The sequence below is a fragment of the Psammomys obesus genome, unplaced genomic scaffold (assembly GCF_907164565.1).
Source record: "Psammomys obesus unplaced genomic scaffold, mPsaObe1.curated_primary_1811, whole genome shotgun sequence".
Lineage (NCBI taxonomy): Eukaryota > Metazoa > Chordata > Mammalia > Rodentia > Muridae > Psammomys > Psammomys obesus.
In genome coordinates, this window is record NW_026594014.1 from 1,157,367 (window position 1) to 1,176,295 (window position 18,929).

Sequence of the window (18,929 nt, forward strand, 5' to 3'; positions counted from 1 at the left end):
TCGCTGGTGTCACAGGCCCGGCCACCATGCCTGGCTCCTATTTTGTTGTTGTTGGGGGGGGTGCATGTGTGCATGGGAGAGTGTTCGTGGGGGGTGCACAGAGGCCAGTTTGGGGGTGCTTCTCAGAAGCGGGCATGCTGTTTTCTGAACCTGGGTAGCTCATTGGCCTGAGGCTTGCCGAGAAGGTTAGAGCGGCTGCCTTAGCTCCTGTCTGTTGCTCTGATGGAACCCCATGGCCAGGGGGACTCTCAGAAGACAGGAGTGTATTTGGGGTTCACGGTCCCACATGGTCAGTCCCTGACCATCATGGCTGCAGGCAAGGCACTGGACAGTAGCTGAGAACCCACATCTCACCTACAGGTAGAGACAGGCAGCAAGACCTGGGTCTGCTGTGGGCCTCTGAACCTCAGAGCCCCAGGGACTCGCCCCATCCGTCAAGGCCACACCTCCTGATCCTTCCCAGACAGTTCCACCAACAGGAAACCAAGCACTCAGACACATGAGCCTGTGGGGCTGCTGCTCAGGGGCCACACTGGCTGAGCAGGGACAGACACACACACACACATACACACACACACACACAGAGACACGTGTGCAAGTGTGCGCATGCACACCAGAACCTTTCTGCTTCCACATCCCAAGACCAGGGGTTGAACTCGGCCTCATACTTACCCAGCAGGCTCTCTCTGCCCACTGAGCCTCCTCCTTGGCCCCACACCTGGCCTTCCACACTTCAGTGACTGGACCTGAGAGTGGAGTCTCACTGGGGGCTCAGAGGTTCCAGCAGAGGGCGCAGTGTGGGTTCCTTGGGGCAAGGTTGATGTTGGCCAACAGGGTATCTAATTTCTTGTTGTTGTTTGTTCTTTGTGACCACCAACTGGCCACCCCCATCCCCCTGGGCCCTAGTATTTATGTGCCCTCTGGAAAGTTTCCAGGATTCCAAAGGTCACACTCGCTCCTGCCAGAGCACGAGGCAAATCATAGTCAGCTGCTGCGAAGCAGCCCCATGTCCCACACCTGGGATGAAAACAAAAACATATTCTTAGAATATTTCTGTGTTTTTAAAGAAACCAAAATTCCAAAGTTCTCACGACCTGGTTTCTAAGAAACATGTACATGCGTATGTATGCATGTGTATGTGTGTGTACATGTGTGGAGTTCTGGCTGGACCAGGTGTCTGGCCCGGGCCCTGCCTTGGCCTGTTGGTCTGTGGCTCTGGAGGCTGAGCGTCTTGGGCAGTGCCGAGGGGTGGCGGCCCTGACCCCGTGCCTGCTGCCTCCCCCAACCCCGCAGGCAGCAGAAAGCCTACATCGCCACGCAGGGGCCGCTGGCGGAGACCACGGAGGACTTCTGGCGAGCGCTGTGGGAGAACAACTCCACCATCGTCGTCATGCTCACCAAGCTCCGAGAGCTGGGCCGGGTGAGTGTGCCAGGCGGGCAGACGGGGCGGGCAGTGAGCGCGCCTCGCGGTGCTGACCCCGCCCCGCCCCCCAGGAAAAGTGCCACCAGTACTGGCCGGCCGAGCGCTCCGCCCGCTACCAGTACTTTGTGGTGGACCCGATGGCGGAGTACAACATGCCGCAGTACATTCTGCGGGAGTTCAAGGTCACGGACGCCCGGGTGAGTGGCAGCAGCAGGAGGGCCGCTCCCGGGTTCGGCTCTGCAGCCTCGGGGAGGCGGAGGGGGCAGGCAGGGCTTGCGGGCAGCCAGGCCGGCACGCCGAGACGCTCAGCAGAGAGGGCGCGGAGGAGGGAGCAGGCCGCCGCGCGTGCCAGGGTGCCCGTGGGCGGCTGGGGCCCAGGGCTGAGGGAGACGAGCCTTGCATGGCTGAGGGTGAAGGCGCCCGTGGGGCGGGAGGGGGCGGGAGAGGCCTGCGGGAGGGGGTGGCGATGCGCGTGGGCCGCCGCGGGCAGCAGCAGCCGCAGAAGGGGCGTGCTGGGTGGCAGGGGCCCCCGGGGCGGGCAGCTCTCGGTCTTGGGTGGATAGGGTGGGTGACCCGCCGTCGCCCCCAGGATGGCCAGTCCCGGACCGTCCGGCAGTTCCAGTTCACGGACTGGCCGGAGCAGGGGGCGCCCAAGTCGGGCGAAGGCTTCATCGACTTCATCGGCCAAGTGCATAAGACCAAGGAGCAGTTCGGCCAGGACGGGCCCATCACGGTGCACTGCAGGTGAGGCCCGCGGGGCGGGTGGGGGCGGGGCGGGGGCGGCATCACGGTGCCCTGCAGGTGAGGCCCGCGGGGCGGGTGGGGGCGGGGCGGGGGCGGGCGCTGGAGCCCGCGAGCCCGCACGTCACATGCCCGCGCCCCGCCCCCACAGCGCTGGAGTGGGCAGGACGGGGGTGTTCATCACCCTGAGCATCGTGCTGGAGAGGATGCGCTACGAGGGCGTGGTGGACATCTTCCAGACGGTGAAGGTGCTTCGCACCCAGCGGCCCGCCATGGTGCAGACGGAGGTAGGCGCCGGCGGGCCGCCTCCCTCCCGGGCCGAGGGTGGCTGGGCACCTCCCACGCCCTCTGTAGGGGGGCGGAGCCGGCCGTCCTCCGAGGGAAGCCCTGGCCACGGAGCCCCTTCCCCCCCCCCCGCTCCGCCGCCCCACAGGTCTGGGGTCGGTCAGGCGTCTGCCCATCCTAGATCCAGGGGTGGTTGTGTTCAGGTGGGGAAACTGAGGCTGCGGGAGGCATGGCTGCGGCCTCCGGAGCGGGGCCCGGCCCCCCCCTTCCCCGGCAGCCTCCGGAGCCTGTGCCCTCTGCCCTGCAGGACGAGTACCAGTTCTGCTTCCAGGCGGCGCTGGAGTACCTGGGCAGCTTCGACCATTATGCAACATAAGCCATGGGCCCCGCCCGCCGCCGCGACCCTGCGCCCCGCGCACACCGGACCCTGCGCCCCGCCGGGCTGGAGTCCAGGCCCCGCAGCGGGCGCCCCGAGGCCCTCGGGCCTGTTCCCTGCTGCCTTCGGAACGGCACATTCCTCATTCCCTTCCAAAACGAGGTTCCGGGGTGGGGGGTGGGTGGAGAGCCAGCGAGCGAGCGAGGGGTGTCGCCACTGCTCCCCAAGGCCAGGGACACACGGGACCGAGCTCTGCTCCCGCGCCCCCGCCTGCCTATCGGCCACAATTCGTTTTCTTTCATTTTTTTTACTAGTGTATTTTTTTCTCATGTTTTTAAAAGAAGAAACAGTCATCGTCGTGCCGGCCGAAACTTGGAGAGCGAGCTCGCTCACCGTTCGCGCCTCCCCGCGAGGCCTGTTTTTCCGGTCAGTGTCGAGTGCGTCGTGTGTGCGTGAGACCGCCCGCTCCGGCTGCTGTGCGTTTGTCCCCTCGTCGGACCCGACCCCCTGCCCGTGTGAATGGCGCACTCTTAGTTTTTTTTTACTTTTGACTTTTTTTTTTAAGCAATCTTAAGACATATCAGATACGGAGGGTGGAGCTCTGGGCGCTGGGGCCAGCCTGCAGGGCGCGGCTCCGAGGACACAGTGGTCCGGCCGCCCCGGCCCCGGCACAGCAGGGAGGACCCTTGTCCACCCGCGGCCTCAGTGCCCTGCACGGAGGACCCGTCCCCGGACTATGGGACACTTGGGGGACATTCAGCCCCTGGAGCAAGTGACGTCTTTCTCTTTGTACGAGAGGGTCAGCACTCGTCCGCGCTGTTTTTTTGGGCAGAAGCAGCGGGTGACGCCCCTGTATGTAGATAAACCGACTTTGTATTAAAGAAAGATTCGTCCGACCTCAGTGAATGGACTGGTCCTTGACGCAGCCACCGTTGGGGGGATGGCGGGAGGGGGTGCTGGTGACCGCTTGTCCTCTGAGGTCACACGGTGACAGTTTCGCAGGGAAAGTGCCTGCCACTCAAGGAGGAGGATCTGAGTTCAAATCCTACCATCCACATAGACAAGCGCGGTGACCAAATGCTCGTCCTCCCTCCATCGGGGAGGTCGGGGCAGATGTGCTTCTGGGGCTCACCAGTTAGCCAGGCCTCCTTGTTGAGGGCAGTGGGACCATGGCAGAGCGCGGGCAGGGGAGGAAGGACAGTGCAGAAGGGTGAGTCTGCCGAGGTGACCTCAGCTCTGGATCGGAGGGAAGACCTTCTCAGGCTGCCTGAGCCTAGTCCATCCCTCTGGAGACACGGAAGCTGAAGTTCCTGACCTGGGGTGGCCTGTGAGGAGCTGCCCAGACTCCCTCGAGCATGTCTACTCCGTGGCTTTGTGATGCTCCTCGAGTGCCGGGAGCCTGTTCTGCGCAGCCCTGGGCTCTGGCTCGAGGCCGGAGCTCCATATGAGGATCACACAGAGGCTGAGTTACCATGAGGCCTTCTCCAGTGTCTGAAGAAGACACTCGGGATGTCCTAACCTTGCCTAGCCACAAAGCTGAGCATGCGCCAAGCGTGTCAGACCCTGGCCCGAGCGTCGGCATCCAGGTCATTAGTGTCCTTCTGTTCATTTTTGGGTTTTATTCTTTGTTGGGGTTAGCTTTGAACTCACAACCCTTCTGCATTAACCAGCCTGAGTTGGGGATTATCACCCCTAGCAAAATGCATTTTCATCCCAAGGGCTGAACAGTGCACCTGGAATTAGCTGGATTGTATAGCGCAAGAGCCGCTGGCTTTTTATTTCAAAATTAATCTTTATTCTTTCACGTGAGCGTGGCTCCCACGGAGGCCAGAAGGAGCTGGGCCCCTCGACATGGCTTCCAGGCCAAGGTGAGCGTGGCCTGCTTCCTGCCACACCCACTTCCGTCCACAGCGAGTTCCAAGTTCCGGAAGTTCGAGCCTGTCACCTTCGCAGTTCAAGTCTCACGGTCGTCCTGCGGCAAAGTCACTTTGCAAATCACAAGGAAAAGTCGATGGGGGAGCCGCCAAGCCTCAGCCACGGTGGAGGCCAGCACTGGGAGGCGTGGACTGGCTCTCTACGAAGGCCTCTAGGCCTGGACACAACATCCGGGAGAAGCCGGGGAAGCGGAGAATCTGGTTCTCACCGTGGGGTTCGGGTCCAGCTGTTCTCGCTCCAAGGCCCATCAGGCAAAGCCAGGGCAGGGCACCGGCATGCCGCCAAGGTGGCTCCTTCCCTGCTCTGCCCACCGCAGCCCCCTGGAGCCTGGCTGAGCTTGGCCTGTGGCCGCCCTGAGCCTGCAGGAGGCAGGAAGACAGGAAGGAGCAGGGAAAGTCAAGCCGCCAACGGCGCCTGTCCCTCGGGGCTGGCGCAGCCCCTCTGTCCTCCGCAGCAAAAGCTCAGGCAGACGGGGCGCCCACCTCACAACTTGGCTGAGGCTTGTGGATCGTAAGTTCAAGGTCAGCCTGACATCAAATCGAAAGCCAGCGAATCGTCTGGAAACACATACAGGAGTGTGGTGCTGGAATGCCATGCAGCCATGAGGAAGACAAAGGCCATGACACTTGCCACGGTGTCAGGGACCTGGTGCTGGCAAGGGACCCAGATGCAAAGGCCAAGCAGTGTGGACTGCATGGCAGAAAATGTCCCGTAGCCATCGAGAAACAGGAAGTGGGTTCACGGTAGCTGGAGCTGACAGCATAGGTTGATGGCTCATGGGGCAGCCATCACTTTTGACCCGATAGAAAGTTCTAGAATCAGAAGGAAAGCCCATATAATTCTGTGGATACCTTTTGGTTTGTTTGTTTTCAAGACAGGGTTTCTCTGTGTAGCCCTGGCTGGCCTAGAACTCAGGCTGGCCTTGAACTCAGATCCACCTGCCTCTGCCTCCCAAGTGCTGGGACAAAAGGGGTGAGCCACCACCGCCCGGCTTAATTCTGTAAATGTTAAAACAAGAAAATGGCACTGAAGTACTGGTTCCATTTTGCATTTCTCGAAACCCACACAGTGCCAGGCTGGAGAGATGGCTCATTGGTTAAGAGCACTGGCTGCTCTTCCAGAAGATCCAGGTTCAAGTCCCATCACCCACATGGCAGCTCACAATTGTCTGTTACTCTAAGATCTGACACTCACAGACACACTTGCAGGCAAAACACCAATGCAGTAAATAAACTAAAAAACAGTATAGCCCAGGCTAGCCTCGAATTCAGAAGTGATTCTGCCTCAACCCCCTTCCCCTCCCCTTTTTTTTTTTATCCCTTGGGGCCAGAGTAAAGGGCAGTTTGGGTTCTTTGAGACATATAGCTGAGTCTAACTTCTAACTCCTGCAGCTGAGGCTGGCCTTAAACTCCATTACAGCCTGTGCTTCCCAGAGGACCTGAGTTTGGTTCCCAGCACCCACGGGGAGGCTCACAAGCACCTTCCGCTTCTCTTCAGGGGCCCAACGTCTCTGGCTTCCTCGAGTAGCTGCCTCAAACCTAACACACTCCCACACAGACATAGCAACTAGTTTTTTAAAACTAAATTTTCAAAAGGAGGGTTCTCAGAAATGGCCCCCTCCATCATCCTGAGCTGGCTGACTACAGCCCTCTCCTTCCTGCGGTCCTCCCCACTGCAGTCCTCCACCTGCAGCCCCCTCCTCCATCTGCCCTTGAGGACAGCCGCACTGAGAAGCTCCTTAAGAAACCTGCCATTGTGTCTTTGGTCATAATACCCAGGTAGATGGTAAGCGCAGGTACAGGAAGGCTCTGGAGCTTGCTTTCAGTCAGAGCTGAGGACAGCGGTGTGGGAGCTGGCTGACACCTGGAATGAACCCCCTCGGCCAAGTAAGGGGGACTGGCGAGTGAGCACCCACACGCCAGACACAGGTGGAGTTTCTACTCCGGGGAGGAAGGGAGCAGGAGGAGGTCTCGGTGGAGCCCTGCCTAGAATTCCCCAGTGAGGGGCCGGGGTTCCTGGGTCGGCCAGCCTAGAGAGCCCACCTGCTTCTTGGCCACCTCTCGCACCTTTTCATTCTTTGGCCAAACAGCACAGAGATGATTAGTTTTCTGTAATATTTGATTCAAATAATTAGTCCTTCCATATCAGCTTCTGCAGTGAGGGAGACAGATAAATCCCCGCTGGCCTCGCTTAGTCTTTTAAAGGCAATTAACTCCTCACTATTAGCTTTTAATTAGGGTGATTATGTCCTCATCAATACGTGTTCCTGCAGTTGTTAGCAGACAGCTGTTGAGGCAGACCATATTTATCAGATGTCCGTCCCCACCGCCCCCTCCCCGCTGCCGGTCACCTCCGGTGTCACCGAATAGCATGCTGCTGTCACCGAATAGCAGGCTGGGACTGCTCCTCACTGAGATCCCGCTCACAGGACACGCACCCCCGCAGGCCACAAGGGGCTCCCGCTGCCCTCTCCGTGCTGCCTGCATGTTCTGGGTGCGAGGCCTTCCCTTAGCGGCCCGGGGAAGGTGGCTGTGGACTTCCCTCTAGAAAAGCCTCATGCAAAGCTGGGCCCTGGCGCTCACCTGTGATCCCAGCACTCCAGAGGCAGAAGCAGGTGGATCTCTGTGAGTTCGAGGTCAGCCTGATCTACAAAGTGAGGTCCAGGACAGCCAGGGCTACACAGAGAAACCTTGTCTCAAAAAACAAACAAACAAACAAACAAACAAAAAACACCAAAACAATAATAGAAGAAGAGAGCAAAGCAAAGCTTGGTGTTCGCGGCCACGCTGCTGCGTACCTGGCACCCCAGCACTTGGCAGCTGGGCAGCTGAGGCAGGAGGAGCAGGAATTGCAGGCCAGACGGGCTGGAGGGCGCCCGGACGGGGTGGGGCGGGGGTCAGCCACGTCGGATCACTGCGCTGCCCGATCCTGTCTGCCCAGCTCTGCCCGGTGGGAGGCCCCTCTCGGACACCCTCCTTGGTGATTTTAGGTCCTGTCACACCAACCGTCAGGAGATAAATAGAACGTCACAGAAATTCGGCGTGGGCTGGCGACCCCATGCTGTTCTGTCACCCCTTGGTGAATGAGTCCTGAGTGCGAGCACGGACTCCTGGGGAAGTGCTCTGTGCGGTGCTCGCTCTGCATCGGCATCTGGCAGACTCAGCGCCGAGGGGAGGCGCCCGGCAGCCGGGCCCCCGCTGAACTGCGCTACGCCGAGGCGGCGTTTGGTGTGAGGCCGGGGAATTAGTGACAGCCAAGTGTCCCCGGCAGGGCTCGCCTGGAAGGGCTCCCAGCCTTACTGCGCAGGAAAAACAGCGGCAGGAGCGGTGAACCCACCATTTCAAGGCCCCACCCAGAATTCCCGGGCACGAGGGTCCGGGCCCAGTTTCCACGCTAGCCTCGCTGGCCTCGTGTGCTCTGAGCAAGAGCCATTTCACAGTCCACCCACAGAACACTTGGACTTGGTCATTGCTGTGGTTTGGTTTCATTTTTTTCGAGACAGGGTTTCTCTGTGTAGCCCTGGCTGTCCTGGAACACTCTCTATAGACCAGGGTGGCCTCGAACTCACAGAGCTCCTCCTGCCTTCGCCTCCCGAGTGGTGGTAGTAAAGTCACGGTCCCCGTGCCCTCCAGCCTGTGGTGCACAGTGTTCTGGAGACGCCAGTGCTGAGGCAGGAGGATGAGGCCTCGCGGCTGCCCCCTGGCTGTTCTCAGGGCTGAGGCCTCTGGCTGCTCTGCACGCATGTCCGAGTCTGTGCGTGGAGGTGACCCCTGGGTGGCCCCCTCCGCTGCTCCCCACCCTGATTTGGCACTCAGGGTCGCACTGAGCCCCGGGCTGCTCGATTCGGTCTGGCTCTCCACAGGGGAAGGGTGTTGGGTGGCGCTTCAGCATCCACCCCTGCTGGCGTCCCTGCTCCGCTCTCCCCAACATGCCCCGAGGCTCCTGAAACAAGGGTGGCCAAGGACCAGCCACAGCCAGGGTCAGCAGAGGCCCGGGCGGCAGCCCCTGGCCCCCTCCTCTGCGGAAGACAGGAGATAACCACTTCCCAGCTTCCTTGGCCGGGCTCCACAGCCACGCGACACAGTTCTGGGAAGGAAGCATTCGTGGCTGGGAAATTCTGGAGACATGTCTGTCTGTTCCCCGAGATGACAGACAGCCAGGCGCTGCCACCCGTCTCCACCGCTCGCTAATCCATTTCCCCTGCGAGCCATGGGCTGTGCTGGCTGGAGTGGCAGCAGCCATCGACAGCCTTGAGGGAGGCCAAATGCTCACGATGCCACTCCTGGGTTAGTGCTACAAACTGTCTCGTCCTGGCCAAGCCCAGGCCACCAGTGTGATGCCGCCAAACTGTGTGGGTTAGACAAGTGTCCCAGTGCCCATTAGAGTCAACCTGAGTGTGACAACGGCTGTGTGGCAAAGGCACCAGTGAGGGAAGGGTTCCGGTTGCGTCTGGTTTTTTCTTTAAGGCCACATTTCCCAAATGGTGTGCGAAATGCCAGCAGACTTTACACCTGGCTGGCGGCCCGAAGCCTGGCCGTGGGGCGTGGCCTCTGCGGCAGCTTCTCCACCCACATCCAGCAGGAGGTCTGCGGGGGGTGGGGGGGGGAAGGTTGGAGTCGCATCTGTGCACTCAGGCGCAGGGATGACACAGACAGGTCTCGGGGGCTCGAGCCTGTCCCGGGGCAGCTGCCACCTTTTGCAGCTGGCGGCTGCATGGCTGCTCAGGTAGTCACAGCCCCACAGCTCCTGGAGGCCGGCCACAGCTTCTCCCCTCTCTGAGCGGGAGTTCACAGCTCATTCCCTCCTGATCCTGAGGGGGCCGCTCTCACACCCGAATGAGCCCCTCCCGGCCACTGAGCCACTATTTCTGTATTTATTATTTGTTTTTGGTTTGCTTGTTTTGAGACAGGGTCTCTCTGTGTAGCCCTGGCCATCCTGGAACTCACTCTGTAGACCAGGCTAGCCCACAGAGATCCTCCTGCCTCTGCCTCCTGAGTGCTGAGATTAAAGGCAGGCGCGCAGCAGCAGTGCTTGGCTCTAAGAAATGAGCTGTAAACACTAGTTTTTAATGTCACTGGCAGCCAGTTGGCACAGGCCCATCACCACAGCATCAGGAAGTGGAGGCAGGAGGATCAGGAGCGCAAAATCATCCTTGGAGACACGGGGAGTCTGAGAGCTATTTGGGCTACAAAGCAAGCAATTTGCATGTACCCATAGTTCATCATGATGAGAAACGTTAAATAAAAATTCCAGAAATAGCTGTAAGCGGTGCCAGCACTCGGGAGGTAGGGGAAGGCGGAACTCTGTGAGTTCAAGGCCAGCCTGGTCGACAAAGCAAGTCCAAGACAGCCAGGACTACACAGAGAAACGCTGTCTCGAAAAACAAAACACAAAACAAACAAGCCGGAAATGAAGGCCTTCATGTGCCTTTGTCTGTATGTGAGATCTTATCACACCGTGATAAGATCTCCTATGGGTGTGTATCTTCTATCTGTGCGGTTGTGTTCACTGCCCTCCTGTCAGTCAGCGTCACACACCGACCAAATGCTGTCAGTTAACTGTCCGGGTGTCACAGAGGTCACGGTCATGTGGAAGGTCACATCAGCTTAAAGGTAGTGTCCCTGGCCCCTAATCTGCCAGTGTTCCCTCAAGTTACCACAAGACTGGGCACTGACGTGACCTGAGCCCTGGTGCGCTGGATAGTTTGAAGTCAGCTTGACACACGCTAGGGTCATCTGAGGAGGGAGAACCGCCTCCGCCTCCGCCTCCGCAAGATCAGGCTGCACACAAGCCTGCCGGGCTTTTCTTAGCCATCAATGGGGGAGGCCAGCCCACTGTGGGCGGTGCCACCCCTGGACTGGCGGGCCTGGGTTCTGGAAGAAAGCAGGGCTGACTGAGCCTCAGGGAGCAAGCCAGCAAGCAGCACCCTCCACGCCTCCAGGCTCCTGCCCTGTCCGAGCTCCTGCTCTGACTTCCTTAGATGATGGACTACGATTCAGAAATGTAGGTCAAGAAACCTTTTCCTCCCCAAGTTGTTTTGGTCAGGATGTTTCTTTGCAGCAACAGAAACACTGATTAAGACGCCAAGGTGCAAATCAGAACAATCTGGCCCCAAGACAAGGGATTGCCTATTCCTGTTGGGACCGTCTGTGGAGTTTGGGGGTGGGCCCGAAGAAGCTTGGTCTTCAAGCCTCTATCCTGCAAGGACTATCTCATATCATCCAAGTCCCTACTTTATGGCCCCCAGACCCAGCATCCCAGAAAATGAATAAAAGCACAGAAGCCTATCTGGCTGCCAGCATGGACGCTCAGGGGGACGTGTGGCTTACAGACCCATCCAAGCAGTCAAAGCTTTGGTTGTTCTGCAGAGGATGGAATGGATGCGAGTCTCCACTCTGCTCAGCTGTTGACAGTGGGGACATTTGTCATGGCAGGAGGCCCCTGTAGCCACTGCGATACCAGGAAGAGGCCATTTCTTATTTTGTCTAGGCACAGGGCCAGAGGGCTTCAGGCCCCTAGATCCCACTCGTTTCCAGCACAGGGCATAGGGCCCGGAGGCAGTTCCCCTTGTGTCTGCTCTGGTGACGATCTGAGGGTCCTCAGAATGGTTCTCCATAGGCCTGGGTGGCTGATGGTGTCAAGGTGCAGAGAACAGGGTCGGGAGGCCAATGAGAGAGATGGACACGTGGCATTTAAGGTTGTCAAGGAAGCTATGAGCTGTGACCACGTGGGTGCCGGGGCTGCACCCGTGCATGGCGCGCACAGGCGGGACAAGGATGGAAGCCATCCTCTCTCCACCCTGGGCTGAGGGACAGCTATGGGACTTGGAACCTGAGAGCCATTGAGCGTTAGGAAGAGAGGGTGGGGCAGGGGCAGGACAGGGCCCTGGTGTGCAGTGGGCGCCAGGCAGGACTTGGGGGAGGCTTCTGGGCAACCAGGAAGAGATGGAGGCCAGAAGAGCCTGTTTTAGCCCACAGTGTCCAGGTCTAGGTCCAGGTCCAAGCTAGGGTCGGTTTCCCAGGCCAGGCAATCCCTCAGCAATGCTGAGGTAGGGCCAATGGCTGCCTCGTGCAAACGATAACAGGGTGGGCATGTGCAAGTAAAACTTTATCAACAAAAACAGGCCGAGGGCCAGGCGGCCCAGAGCTGTAGGTGGCACACCTGAGCTCAGTGGCATGTGCCAGGCAGGGTCAGGGGTCAGAGCTAGTTACATGTCCTCTCCTAGGACAGCATTCCACCCCCACAGGGTCCTGGCACGTCACTGTCAGGGCTGCTTTCCCTTCCATTCCCAGAGCAAAGGCCTGTCCCACAGTCTGTTCTAGGATGTTTCAAAGAGGACTGGAAAACAAGGGCCCTCTGCCCTACCCAGAATCCCACCACTGAGCGCCTGCTGTAAGCAACTGGCCGGTTCCTCCCTCTTCTGCGCACAGCCTTCTGTGACTCCTACCCTTCTCCTCTCTCAAGGTCAAACCCAAGTTTCCCTTTTGGTCCACCAGACAGGGGCCCTCACACTCCCAATCTTCCCTCTTGCTCCACTCCCTCTCCTCCAACAGGCCAGGTTCTGCCTGACCCCGGGGCCTTTGCTGACAAGCAAGGGGGTGGGAGAGCCCGGGCATCCTGTAGGGACAGGCTGCCTCAGCTCCAGGGCACCTGGGAGAGACGGAGATGGACTGGGGTTGGTGTCCCACCTCCTGGCGGCTCCTACATCCAGACGAAGACATGCTGTACCCATTGTGACTGCCAAGGAGACCTCCATCCTGAGCCCATCTTGCCCTGGCTGGAAATAAGACACAGCCATGACAAGGCAGGAATAGGAAGCGCTCAAGGGCTTTAATTGATCCTGAACCAGAGGCCAGAGACTGAGGCAAAAATACGGCGTCCTTCATCTGGGGTACGGAGAAGTGGGGGGCGAGGTTTTGTTTTTGCACAAAGTAAAACCCAGGCCTCCCTGTGCGGAGTGTACGGAGCCCTCGGCAGCCACTGCAGAGCCCACAAGGGCACAGCCGAGAACCCTGTGGCCCGGCCTCACGCTTCAGGCCCAAGGTGGGTCCTTTTTATTCTCTTTACAATATAAATAGAATTTCAAAGTACACATGGACACGGCAGCCATTGGACACTCCACAGAGGCCCAGGCCCTCAAGTCCCCAGAAGGTCCCCGGGGCCAGGTCTGTCTGTCCAGTCCTTTGTCATTTACAGGTGAGCTGTCCATCCTGGGGACACAGGCGCTAGGATGGCAGTGGCTTCTAGAGAGACAGAGCTGAGCCATGGGCGGTGGTGGCTAGTGCAGACCAGGCCTGTGAGATCTGTCTCCTGTGCCACGTGCTGCACGTGAAGGTGGCACCTTCTTTCTCCTGCCCTCAGCCACACACAGAAGCCCTGGTCCAACGATCAAGGCTCAAGGGACCCCAGGCCACATCTGTGGGAGCCTGACCCACCCATGGGGACACTGCCATCCTAGGCAGCGAAGGCAGAGTGAGGCAGGCTCTGCATGGCCGGGGGCATGGCGGAGCGGCTACACGGATCACCGTGCACTGGGCTAGTGTCCCCTCAGGGGATTCCTGTACAAAAGTGCCTCTCCACCTGCTCAGTAGACAAACAACATCTGTAGGCAGCAAACAAGGACGAAGCTTTTATCTCCTCGGATCTTGGTTCTGAGGAAAAAGAGCGTTTCTGCTGTCAGTTTTTAAAGCCACAAATCTAAAAAAACAGGTTGGGGTCGTGCCCCAGCGTCCTCGGCTGGCATCTGTCACAGGAGGCTCCGGGATGCCCCATAGCACCTTTAGGAGAAAAGCAGAGTCAGGCCAGCTCCCACGAAGTCGCTGCAGTCCAGGGATGCTGGCCCTGCTCCCTGAGTCCAGCCATGTTGGATCCTGCTGGTCGTGTTGCCCAGGTAGGTCCCACAGGGGGACGGGGTGGGCAGTGTCTAGAAGGGTGCCCCAGGCCGGCCCTGTGACTGCAGCAGGCTTTCCATGAAGGCCAGGTATTCCGGGCTGCGCCCTGCGTCCTCGGTGGAGGTGGTCAGCATGGTGGCCACTCTTGGGCGCTTGGCGGCTTTCACATCGTCCCCAGAGAAGCTGGGCTCCTGCGGCGTACCCGTGCTCAGCGACTGTAGACATCAGGGATGGATCAGATGGTGGCCCTAGCAAAGCCCCTTAGGACCAAACCCTGACTCACACCCAAGGGGGTACCCCCACCTGCCCCAGACAGAGGTACCGGGGACACTCACCAGCCGGGACCGCACCCTCTTGGGCAGCTCCTCATCCAGGGTGAAGATGTCCCCACGCTTCACAGTCAGCTGAGAGCCGTCCTCAAACTCCACCTGCAGCGAGATGGGGTCTCAGCACAGGGCGAGCCACAGGGTGGTGGCCGTCTCCAGGGACTCAGGTGCCCTGACATCAGGGCCCAGCAGACACCTGCCCAAGCCTGGGCCTGGCCTAAGTTCCAAGCAGGCCCTGGCAGATGAGGATGGACAGGCCTGCAGCCTCAAGGATGAGAAACCAGGCAGGCCCTAGACAGCAGGCTTGGAGGTTCCCCAGGCCCTCAGGACTTGGGACCTGCTTCCCTCAACTCACGGGCAGCTATGGAGTGCCACCCCAAACGGGCTCCCTGCTCCATAATCGATGCCCAAGGCTAGGGTGGATCAGGATGTGGGGCTGAGAGGCGGACACCATGGGCGCTCGGGCATATGGCCGCCTTCTCTCAGAGACAGCAGTGAGGGGCCCAAGTGACCCCTGGCTGAGATGCTGGCCTGGCCTCACAGCTAGGGGAGGTAAGGGTAGGGCCTTTGAGGGGACACTGGGGCACATGTGAGCAGGTCTGGGCATGCCAAGGCAGCAGCTGGCCCACACAGCTTGGCTCCAATAGCCCGTGCACCGGGAGTCAGGTTCCCCAGCAGGGAGGGAGTTCTGGAAGGCGCCCCTACCTCCCACCTCTGCTTTAGCTGTGGCGCTCCAAAGGGCAGCTTTGTGCCCAGCCCCTCTTTAACAGTTATTCTGTCTGAACCACGGCTACAGGCCCTCAACCCAGGCTGCCCTGCAGGGCTCAGGCGGGCTTCTGGAAAGCTCTTGAAACGAGTGACGATGTGAGTGCGCCTATCCCCTGGGCTTCAGGGTGCGGTGCCTGGTTGGCTTCCCACACCGTGCCAGCGCCTCGCTTGGCCACACAGGTACTGTGTGTCTGGGCCGCCTCGTCTGCAGGCACAGGAAGAGCTGGGCTGGACCTGTGGCCTCCCATCCCCATCTGCCCAGGGGGAGCACAGCTGTTTGGCAGTTCCCTGTGTCGTTTGGCTCTGTGCTTGGTTTTGTTTTGAGACAAGGTGGTGTTGCCGCAGCCTGGGCTGGCAACTGGGCCCCAGGCTGCACCCTCCCTCCCACCCACCGAGGCTCGGTTCGTCCTCAGCACTGACTCGGGGTCAGGTGGCAGAGGCTGTGCGCTGCTGGAGAGCGGAGGCGCAGAGGCCCCTGTGAGGCTGCCCACCTGGTAAATGAGGCTGGTGGCCGAGGAGATGAACCGGGCTCTGTAGAGATTGCCGTCTGTCCACCGCAGCTCCACCAGCTCGCCCTCAGGGGGTGGCCCGAGCCGCACGCAGTCTCTGCTCTGCAGGGAGGGGACGGTGAGGCCCTGTCCAGCCAGCGCCCCTGCCATCCCGCCCCAGCCCCCGCCCCACCCCTCACCGTGATGCTCTCTGGGTACAGGTTGTCACTGTAGGAGCCGTCGTCGAAGTTGACCTCGTAGAAGGTCTGCGCAGTGGTGCCAATGACACGGCAGCGGTAGTACAGCCCATTGCGATTCTTGGTGATGACGACCTGGCCCAGGGACACCACCCGCAGGAGCTGGCCCTAGAGGCATGATGATGGGTGAGGCTGGGTGGGCGAGGCAGGCCCACGTGGCGGGGACCAATGGTGAGGGCGGGGGCGGCTCTGGCCACTGCACTCACCCCTGCTGCGCCTGCCCTGTGCTTGAGGCAGGTGATGGACACCACATAGGGCCAGTCGTCGGGCTCCATGAGGACGCCAGCCGCGTGCGCACAGGTGACGTGGAAGGATGTGGAGCAGTGCTCGTAGGAGCACTGGATGCAGGCACCGGACACCTTCTTCATGCGCTTTCGGCAGTACACGCACTTCTGCGGGGACGGTTCCCGCCAACGTCAGAGAGCGCGTCCGCAACAGGCGGGGGCAGGCGGGCACACAGGACAGGAGCTGGGGCTTAATGGCACGGAGCCCAGCCCTTCTCCTCAGGCCAAGTCCCCACCCTCACGGAAGCACAGAGCTGGGGGCGGGGAGTGGGGTGAGCGGTGTCATCTCCCAGTTCAGTGCTGCCACTGGGGTGTTTAGTTGCGGTACCACAGTGCAGAGAGGCCGCGTGCACAGGGCGGCAGGATTAGTGGGCTGTGACCTGGCCTTCATTCGGCCACCCAGCCGTCAGGCCCTGCTGATGGCTTCTGAAGGGTCTCGGAGGCCACCCACTGGGCCTGCGCCAGGGGGCCACACATGGGGTGAGGTCCCTACACCTGTGACTCCCGAGCCAGCTCCAGGGAGCCCAGACTCTGCTGGGAGCCAGCACAGTGCCTACAGGCTCCACCACAGCCCTCCACCCAGCGTGACCTGGGTGACGAACCAGGCAAAACCAATGCAGGACACTGTCCAGACCGTTAACCGAGGGCGTGCCTCCAGGTGCCCTGACAGGTGCCACAGGTAGCTGCCCTCCCAGCAGTGTGGGGCTAACTGCCCTCAACAGGGCCTGTCCCAAGGTCTGAGCAGAGACATCTCCATTCCCGGACCCCCTGGCTGGGCCACCTTCCAGAGGCAAGAAGTCCCCTGTCCCATGCCTTGGACAGGACAGGAGCCACTGGGCTGCAGCCAGGCCCCACTCAGCCCACATCTGGGGGCAGGTGAGGGCTCAGGAGGGTCTGGAGCAAGACAGATCTGGGGAACTGATCCTCTCCACACAGCCATGGCAGTTCACACTCCTGCCTGGGAAAGCTGAAGCCCAGAGAGGCCAGGAGTCTGTCTAGAGGAACACAGCTCCTGGGCAAGCAAACTTGAACCTGTGACCTCGCTCACTAACCTACTGCACAGAGAGGGAGAGACAGAGAGAACAGAGACAGACTGACACACACAGAGACCTCATTCAGGAGGCCATGCTCACACAGGAGCATTGAAGGCAACACAGTGTGCCTTCAATTCAACAGAGACACAAAATGACTGGAAACAGGTCAAGGACGGGACAGCAGGTCTCAGAGGAGGTGGGGCTGAGAAGGCGCCCTGTTGCAGTCACCAGGGAAAGCACAGGCAGGCTCACAAAGCGCCCTGCCCCACGACCCTGGAGAAAGCTGCATGCTGCAGCGGGGGAAGGAGGGTGCGGGGAAGGCTCCTTGAGTTTCAGAAGTGTCACAAGCCACTGTGCTTGTGGCATGCGCGAAAAGACAGGATTGTATCCTGCATCTGCCTCGGTCTCCACCACGCCCACAAATGAGCATCACATCGCTGTGTCAAGAGGCAGAGGCAGGTGAGGAACAGAACCAGCAGCCTGGCCACTCAGCAAAGCGTTACTCTGGCATGAAAAGGAAGGAAGGAGGCTGACGAGATGACCCAGTGGCAAAGCTTTATCATCCGACCGTAAGGAGGGGTGAACCATCAGAGCCCATGTAAAGGCCGATGTGGAGCATGGAAACCCCAGTGCTGCTGTGGCATGATGGGAGCTGGGGAACCCCTGAAAGCGGAGCAGCCAGTTAGCTGGGCACACACATGGGAAGACTCCATCTCAGGCAAAAGGGAGGCCGAGGACCGACACTGAGGTTGTCCTCCGAGCACACACGTGTCTGTGGCACAGCGGAGGAAGATGAAGCATGGAGCATGACTGCGGGGTCAGGACTCCGCACAGGCATAGTTAGAGGCTCCTCCTCCCCAGGTCACAGGAAGGAAGCTGCAGGGAGGGGCAGGCGGCTCCTGTGCAGAGAGCGCGCTCAGCTCAGGCACCCACAGGACCTGCAGTCTCTGGAAACTGCTCACTCCAGGGGCGGCCGGGCTGCACCTGGGGGTCCCGAGTACTGCAGCTCCCCACCCTGCCCCAGGACTAAGGCTAGGGCTGCAGTCTTGGGGACTTACCAGTTTCCACCGCTGCTCAGGGATGGCGCTGACGTCCACAGGGTTGCGCTCAATCACATTCAGGAAGCGTACTTCAGGGACTGCGATGGCGCAGATCACGTGAATCCACCTGGCAGGCGAGGACAGGTCACAAGTGCACTGCTGATGGCCCCAGGCTGTCCCCAAGGGGCCAGCGTGAGGATGGGTGGCGGGGGGAGAAGGGGGGTCTGCAGGGCAGCAGGGACACACCTGTGCTCCGTGGTTGTCTGCAGTGCTCCCCCCCGGAGGTTGCACAGACAGCATTCCTAAGGAACAGATGGACTCGGTGAGGCGCAGCTCCCTCCACCACGCACACCCCGAGCCCCGGGACACCCGGGCACGAGTGTCAGGCCCCAGCCTCGGCACAGCTGAGACCGAGGCCACAGGCCCAGGACCTCCCAGGCTTTGACGCCACCCAGAACAGGTGAGTTACCGCAGTCCAGGCGTGGGCGGCACACCGGGAACATGTCCAGCCCTCCTTGGCCAGCTCGGGCCGGACACCATAGCAACCTGGAAGAGAGTGGAGCGCTGGGACCAGAGCAGATCTGTCACCCACACCTGCAGCCTTCGCACCTGCATTCTCCACACGGTGCAGCTGCACAGGCCGGAGCCCCGGACAGCCCCCCCTCCAAACTCAAAATGCACCGGCTCCGGGAAGTGCCCTCCTTTGCCCAGAGCCCCCCTCGGTGGGGCGGGGTGGCTGTGGGGCACTCACTGGCGTGGACCTGCAGGCAGCAGTGGGCACAGGAGATGAGCGGGCTGGTGCCGTCCTCGCCGACGTAGGAGTTGGCCGGAAGAGGCTCGGTGTTCTCCCCACTTGAGGTGAAGCACATCTCGGGGATCAGTGGCCGTGTCCTCTGGCCACTTTTGGAGGGCGGCTGGACAGCACTTTCCCCCGGAGAGGCCAGGACCTCCCGCTCTGTGTGTACTGACTGCAGACAGAGGGCCACGTGGCCAGCTCAGGGCCATTGTGGGCCAGGCCGCAGCTTCCCCCCACCTAGCCTCAGTTTGGGGAGTCCACACTGCTTTCCCCTGGGGTGAGGGT

At 60.4% G+C, this 18,929-nt stretch overlaps 2 protein-coding genes across 14 annotated transcripts in view; one reads left to right on the forward strand and one right to left on the reverse strand.

Moving 5' to 3' along the window:
• The window catches only part of Ptprs (protein tyrosine phosphatase receptor type S), a 60,521-nt gene extending 56,795 nt beyond the window's left edge, over positions 1–3,726 (forward strand). For all 11 annotated transcript variants that reach the window (XM_055617744.1, XM_055617743.1, XM_055617746.1 and 8 more), the window contains 5 exons: positions 1,294–1,420; positions 1,495–1,620; positions 2,013–2,167; positions 2,316–2,451; positions 2,757–3,726. In XM_055617744.1, the coding sequence (XP_055473719.1) occupies positions 1,294–1,420; positions 1,495–1,620; positions 2,013–2,167; positions 2,316–2,451; positions 2,757–2,825 (613 nt within the window). In that variant the 3' untranslated portion in view covers positions 2,826–3,726. The remainder of the gene's footprint in view (positions 1–1,293; positions 1,421–1,494; positions 1,621–2,012; positions 2,168–2,315; positions 2,452–2,756) is intronic.
• Positions 3,727–13,376: 9,650 nt separating this feature from the next.
• Positions 13,377–18,929, reverse strand: part of Kdm4b (lysine demethylase 4B) — a 79,087-nt gene continuing 73,534 nt past the window's right edge. For all 3 annotated transcript variants that reach the window (XM_055617700.1, XM_055617699.1, XM_055617697.1), the window contains 9 exons: positions 18,600–18,816; positions 18,318–18,394; positions 18,095–18,150; positions 17,867–17,975; positions 15,697–15,882; positions 15,434–15,598; positions 15,237–15,356; positions 13,987–14,079; positions 13,377–13,866 (listed from right to left, as the gene is read on the reverse strand). In XM_055617700.1, coding sequence (XP_055473675.1) covers positions 13,684–13,866; positions 13,987–14,079; positions 15,237–15,356; positions 15,434–15,598; positions 15,697–15,882; positions 17,867–17,975; positions 18,095–18,150; positions 18,318–18,394; positions 18,600–18,816 — 1,206 coding nt within the window. In that variant the 3' untranslated portion in view covers positions 13,377–13,683. The remainder of the gene's footprint in view (positions 13,867–13,986; positions 14,080–15,236; positions 15,357–15,433; positions 15,599–15,696; positions 15,883–17,866; positions 17,976–18,094; positions 18,151–18,317; positions 18,395–18,599; positions 18,817–18,929) is intronic.